At 36.0% G+C, this 7108-nt stretch overlaps 1 protein-coding gene across 1 annotated transcript in view; it reads right to left on the bottom strand.

The window, feature by feature from the left end:
* LOC107575215 (NACHT, LRR and PYD domains-containing protein 3-like) overlaps nt 1-5569 on the bottom strand; it is a 45463-nt gene extending 39894 nt beyond the window's left edge. Inside the window, exons 1-6 of the mRNA XM_016261623.1 lie at nt 5371-5569; nt 4008-4093; nt 3553-3669; nt 1037-1147; nt 771-830; nt 5-677 (exon numbers count right to left, since the gene is read on the bottom strand). Coding sequence (XP_016117109.1) covers nt 5-677; nt 771-830; nt 1037-1147; nt 3553-3669; nt 4008-4057 — 1011 coding nt within the window. The 5' untranslated portion in view covers nt 4058-4093; nt 5371-5569. The remainder of the gene's footprint in view (nt 1-4; nt 678-770; nt 831-1036; nt 1148-3552; nt 3670-4007; nt 4094-5370) is intronic.
* Nucleotides 5570-7108: the final 1539 nt, after the last annotated feature.

Raw genomic sequence — 7108 nt, 5'->3', positions numbered from 1 at the left:
CAGCTGCTGCTGGTCTGGAGGTGATCCAGATGAGAGCAGAGGGAAGCAGATTCCCCACAATGAGGTTCATCAGCAGCACATCCACTGAGGCTGCTTTAGATATATTACACAGTTTCACTTTACTCTTAAAGTCCAGAGACAGACGACACTCATCCAGACCATCAAAGATGAACAGCACTTTATATTCATCACTGGATATTTCCATTTCTTTAGTTTCAGGGAAAAAGACATGAAGTAGATCTGAAAGACTGAGTGTTTTGTCCTTCATCAGGTTGATTTCTCTGAAAGGAAGTGGAAATATGAGCTGGACGTCCAGATTCTCTTTCCCTTCAGCCCAGTCCAGGATCAACTTCTGCACAGAGACTGTTTTTCCAATGCCAGCGACTCCCTTTGTCAGCACAGTTCTGATGACTTTATCTTGTCCAGGTAAAGGTCTAAAGATGTCATTGCATTTGATGGCTGTGTCCTCTGTGGCTGCTCTCCTGGATTGTGTCTCAATCTGTCTCACCTCATGCTCATTATTGATCTCTCCACTCTCACTCTCTGTGATGTAGAGCTCTGTGTATATATCATTCAGGAGAGTTGGGTTTCCCTGCGTCGCTGTTCCTTCATACAGATGCCCAAACTTACTCAGCAGTTTTGATTTGAATCTGCTTTGGACCAGTTGAGAGTCACGACTGAAAGTATAAAACATTAGATTAAGATATAAATCAGATGAGTAAAACTGATAGTAATAAAATCTCTTGACAGCCGAGACAGAAATATTTTACCTCAGATTAGATGGCATGCGTTTTCCCTTAAATATTCCTGGAGTGTCCGTTAGCTGCTCACTAATTATGGACAAACATGGACAACAGAGACAATACAATTGAGCAGTGAAAAGCAGTCGAAAAACCAAATGTGTGCAAGGGAACTGTGTACAATTGTGTTGAAATCACACAGAATTACCTTATAAATTAACCCCTTATACAGAACAATCAAAACCAATCTATCTAATCTATTCTCACATTAATCTATTTAAAAAGAGATGTTGTACCTCAGATCAGGTGATGTGTGTCTTCCCTCAAATGTTACTGGTGGATTCATAGACTGGTTACTCTTCATGGACACACAGCTGAGCTTTGATGAGATTGATCTGTCACTTTGGCTTTAACAAAATAGAATAGAATAGAATAGAAGGGAAAAAGTACATTCATATAACAAAGAAAACACATGAAAGGTAGATTCAGCAACTAAATGAGCTGACAGAATACAAATGAAAACCTGAATAATAATAAAGCATCCGCAAATTGTATCTATATTATGTTATCTACTATCTATCTTTCTATCTATTGTTTTGGATATTGATATTGCTATTGGTATTTACCTGCTTCAATGTTATGTAATTTTCTTGTATTTATGTTAACACTGTATATGCTTTGATATAAAAATGTTTGCACTTGCAATACTTGCTTTGTTAGGATGAATAAGCAACAGTTGTGAAAGTTAGATGTCTGAGTTTGATGCTTTGTATTCAACCACAAAGTTTAAGAAGAAGGTAGAAGGTATAGTGGTGAAGAGACTACAGTGAAGAAGAGAATAGAATAGAATAGAATAGAAGGGAAAAAGTACATTCATATAACAAAGAAAACACATGAAAGGTAGATTCAGCAACTAAATGAGCTGACAGAATACAAATGAAAACCTGAATAATAATAAAGCATCCGCAAATTGTATCTATATTATGTTATCTACTATCTATCTTTCTATCTATTGTTTTGGATATTGATATTGCTATTGGTATTTACCTGCTTCAATGTTATGTAATTTTCTTGTATTTATGTTAACACTGTATATGCTTTGATATAAAAATGTTTGCACTTGCAATACTTGCTTTGTTAGGATGAATAAACAACAGTTGTGAAAGTTAGATGTCTGAGTTTGATGCTTTGTATTCAACCACAAAGTTTAAGAAGAAGGTAGAAGGTATAGTGGTGAAGAGACTACAGTGAAGAAGAGGCCCAGATGCAGACAGCAACGTAAGCGACAGAGGAAGGACATCCATCATTGATATGTAGTTGGAATTACTCAAAAAGCAGCAATACTAATAATAACAATAATATGTTACATTTATATAGTGCTTTTCTGGGTACTCAAGGCACTTTACATAGAAGGGGGAATCTCATGGATATACAGTGGGGAAAAAAAGTATTTAGTCAGCCAAGGTCTGCAATTTTGTTTCTGGTGTCCTTTGACAGCTCTTTGGTCTTGGCCATGGTGGAGTTTGGAGTGTGACTGTTTGAGGTTGTGGACAGGTGTCTTTTATACTGATAACGAGTTCAAACAGATGCCATTAATACAGGTAACGAGTGGAGGACAGAGGAGCCTCTTAAAGAAGAAGTTACAGGTCTGTGAGAGCCAGAAATCTTGCTTGTTTGTAGGTGACCAAATACTTATTTTACCGAGGAATTTACCAATTAATTCTTTAAAAATCCTTACAATGTGATTTTCTGGATTTTTTTTCTCATTTTGTCTCTCATAGTTGAGGTATACCTATGATGAAAATTACAGGCCTCTCTCATCTTTTTAAGTGGGAGAACTTGCACAATTGGTGGCTGACTAAATACTTTTTTGCCCCACTGTATATGCAGATGCCTCATTAGCGACTGTTTCTATGGGCCGCGATATGCAAGTCATCCGCCATTTTGGAAAGGTCTGCGACCCTCAAGCACAATTCGACTGTGTCCACAACTTTGTGTCTTTGAATATTCATTGATTATTATGGTAAATTACGTCAAGTTGACCGTTCCAAAATGGCGGACGCATCAACGTATCTGGAGCGGGTGAATGTGGCATCTATACATATCTGGAGTAATCCACTCTTCAGATGCTGCCTGCATTAAGCATGAAGCACACCTGATACCCGAGCGATGGGCGCATACCAGCATCTCCAATATTTCTGTTTAGAGTTTGATTTAAGAACTCGTAGCTTAGCTGATTTTGTTTTATTTTTGCATTAAAGGGTTACTCCACTCCAAAATGAAAATTGTCGTTTATCACTTACCCCCATGTCGTTCCAGCCCTACTTTCTATTCATCAAAAAATCCTGATGTACTGTTTTAAATATTGATAATAATAATAACAACAAATATGTCTCTCCTAACAAATTGAAATGAGGTGGTTGTTTTCAACAAGGTGGACACAGTTCTGTTCACAACAGTAGACCTGCTGGTGAAGAAGTGACAGGTAAGAAAAAAAAGGGAGAGACAGAGATATTGGAGATATCATAGACAGAGATAATCATTTTTTAGATGATGGCCATTCAAATAATAGGGTTGTCTGGTTTCAGAAATTGTTGTGGATGTATGGGCTATATACAGGAAATAAGGGGTTTTTCTGTGTGGCCTGGATGAGTGTGAGATTTCCCGGCCTGAAATTATGTCCCAGTCCGGCCCTGGTGTACTCTATTTTTAGGGCTAGATAGTAGTGACTTTCATTCTGTTGATGTGTTTTCCCATTAAAGTGATGGAGCTGTTTCATTTGTGCTGTAATTTGATGGTAAAACTGTTGTACCTCAGATCAGGTGATGTGTGTCTTCCATCAAATCTTAACGGTTCTTGCATAGACCGGTTACTCTTCATGGACACACAGCTGGGCTCTGATGAGTTTGATCTGTCCTCCTGAAATTGACTTTAATAGAAGAGCGACATTGGAAAAGAGAGAATTTAGTAGACACAAGAATCCAACTGGTTGATTTTACATGAAAATAAACTCAACACAGGAAAGTTGTCTATCAAAAATATATATTAAAGAAATAAATGAAGCTGAAGATTTGTTGAAGAGTGATGACACTGTCCAAGCATAATGTCATCTCTGCAGCCACCTGTCTGTCTATCTGTGGTGTCCAGAATATGAAAAAGTCAACAGATCACTACACCAACCCTGACAAACACCCTAAACACTCTGCTTATGTGCTGTACAAGGTATCTTCTATTTAACATTAAGATCATATGAAGACTTTGACTTACCTGCATCCTGGAGAAACATCTCCATCTCTGAATGCTCGCGTGTCCTCCATGATTCATTCAGTCTTCATGAAGCTGCACAGGTGCGTCTGATGAGACAGAAACACTCAGATACAACAAAATACAAGCAGTGTGTGTTTATAGGAAACAAAAGATTCTGACTTCTGATTTCTAATCAGTGATCAAGATTTCACTTCTGGCTTAATTAGATTTGCCATCATGTTATTCAAAGGCGTAGGTTTGCTTCTGACATGATGCCCCCCCACACCAATAATTACACAATTTATTTATTTTTAAACCAACAACATGTCAGCAGCATCAGAGCGCTGGGTGTCTTAATCACGCATCACTTTATTCTTATATTAATCTAATTGGACTCAGGATGATTCTGAAAGAAAACTCTGCTGTTGCTGCAGTAACGAACACAACTTTCACCTGCATCTGATGGACACATAAACCGCACGCACTTATTTCAGTGTGTTTTTTTGGGGGGGGGATATTTATAACAGTTTGTTTTGTGCATTCAGCTGAACAACATTCCACTCACATGGTTTTCCATAAAATCTCATTATATTTGTCCCAAATTATGCCAGGCTGGAAGATTGTGTATCTTTCAGCACAACCTTTTTCTTTCTGTAAATATGCTTTATATGGAGAGCTAATAATAGCCATAGCTTGCGCTTTCTCTTTCCGTTTGCTCTGTTTTGTCAAACACTGTACTTCAAACTCCTCGATGCAGCTGTGTTAATTCCTGAAGTGAGCTTTTATATGAACTGTTGTGGACTGCTGTGTTGAACTGATACCTGCGGCTGTGTTTCTCCTCCGGCGCGCGACTGCGTTCTTACTCCGCCAATGCGTTAAATATGCGTTCATGAAAGCGCGCAGTTTTCTAACATATTTACTCACATATTTAACTTCTTAGATAGCCTAATATCAATGGTATGACGGTTCGGATGAGTCCGAAATTACAAAAAATCATTGCTAGGGACAGTTTGGTAGTCGCTGGATATTGTTAGGGACATGTCTCGGGCCTCCCCCCTAATGCTACGCCCCTGATGTTATTGTGTGTGTTAAGAACTGGCATCATCTCAATCAGCAGATATTCTTTTTCAATATTGACTTTAGTTTACACAGAACATTTGGAGACATGCAGCTAAATAAAAAATAAATAAAGATGTTAAAGCGAAAATAGTTGCAACGCTGTGGTTTATAACTTTGGCTTTTATGATTAGGTCTGCATTTAAAAAGTGTATTTTAACATAGGTTCTATACAGGCCAAAGACCAAAGATAATTAATACATCATTGATAAGATCAAAACTGCATATAACGTACTTCATGTGTAAGTTACATTTCATGCTTGCTTACTTATTGAAGAAGTCGATAACTTTTCTTGCCTCCTCACTTTGACACTTACTCGAAATGTAAGTTACTAGACGTCCTGAGTTTCCTCAACAACATCACGTGAATTCCTACATAGCATACAGAAACCACTGGATACTCGGATACTCATTATTTCTGTTGAGTTAAAGATTCTTAAACACGGGTGTAAAATGGCGCAGTTAGATAAAGCACAACAGGCTACTTTCACAATGTGACGTAAGCAAACCGGAAGTAGGGGAAATATTTTCCGGTGAAGGCGCTAACCAACTTTTCAGACTACCCTAGCAACAAATGTAGCTATTTTTATTTATTTGGCAACATTTAGCAACTTTTGATAAGTGACTCAAACGATAAAAAAGGCACACATTTTCCATCTAAATGACACAAAAAGAGGAAACCAAAGGTGCCTAGCAGTACACACATCACATGAATGAAGTTGGCTGCTATTAAGAATTGTTTAATTTAATAATAATAATAATAATAATTGAATAATTGTTCATTTATGATACACCTTGTTAGGTATGGAGGACCAAACCTGCAGAAATTAAAAATAAATAAATTAGCAAATTAATAAATAAATGTGCGTATAAATACACGTATTCTTGTTTAAATACATATATAAATAATTAAACGTGTGATGAAATATAGGCAAATAAATAAAATAAATTGGTGGGCAAATGGAAAATGTTTAAGGAAATGTTAAACACATTCTAACTGTTTTCTTTTAATCACTCATTTATTTCTGAATGTAGTTCCGCATTTATTTTTCCCAATTATTTTTTGATTATTATTGTGCATTATAACTGAGAACTACATGAACACTTCACAGTTGGTTGTGTTACTGTTAGTAATTTTCCTCAAATGCTATTGAAGTTAGAAAAGTGTATACCAATGTCGTATGTAACTTTAGAGACGGTCCCTAGATACAGCTCAATTTTTCTATGTATCTTGCTCTGTTGAACGGCAAAAGTGACTTTACTAGGCTATACTGGATTTACATCATGCATCTCCTGTCAGCGGGAAAGCAAGTCCATAATTAACACCCTCTCATTAGCATGTTGTGCAGAGGAAAAATAAATGCGGAACTACATTCAGAAATAAATGAGTGATCAAAGGAAAATAAATAGGATGAGTTTAGCATTTCCTTAAACATTTTCCATTTGGCCACCAATTTATTTGCCTACTTTAATCACAGGTTTAATTATTTCTATATGTATTTAAACAAGAATTTATGTATTTATACACACATTTATTTATTTATTTGCATGTTTATTTATTTATTTGTGTATTTATTTATTTATTGTTTTTGCAGGTTTCGTCCTCTATTGTTAGTAGCTTGTACTTGAGTTTGTTGAGCAGTTAATGCACAGTAAGAAAAATATCTAGAAAAATGTAGTAATTTTCCAGGACATTATGCGTTATCCATTGTAACCCTGTAACCCGAAAACACAAAATACAATGCGTAATTTAAAATGTAGGTAAAAAAACGTGTGAATAATAATTACGGAAAATTCCTTCATATGAATAGTTTTTGCCCTATTTTTACAGACTTTTCTTAGAGTGTAGCATACGAACTACTAATACACTGCTTATAATCGTTCAGAATGAGTAGTTTACTAGTTTACTAGCTGATAAAAATAAACAAATTATAATTGTTAAAAAATTTGAAAGTGTTAATTCAATGTTTTGTTTAAAATTAGTTACATTATATTATTATATTATG

The sequence above is a fragment of the Sinocyclocheilus grahami genome, unplaced genomic scaffold (assembly GCF_001515645.1).
Source record: "Sinocyclocheilus grahami isolate Dianchi unplaced genomic scaffold, SAMN03320097.WGS_v1.1 scaffold2513.1, whole genome shotgun sequence".
Taxonomy (NCBI): domain Eukaryota; kingdom Metazoa; phylum Chordata; class Actinopteri; order Cypriniformes; family Cyprinidae; genus Sinocyclocheilus; species Sinocyclocheilus grahami.
This window is presented reverse-complemented; position numbering and strand designations above follow the sequence as displayed.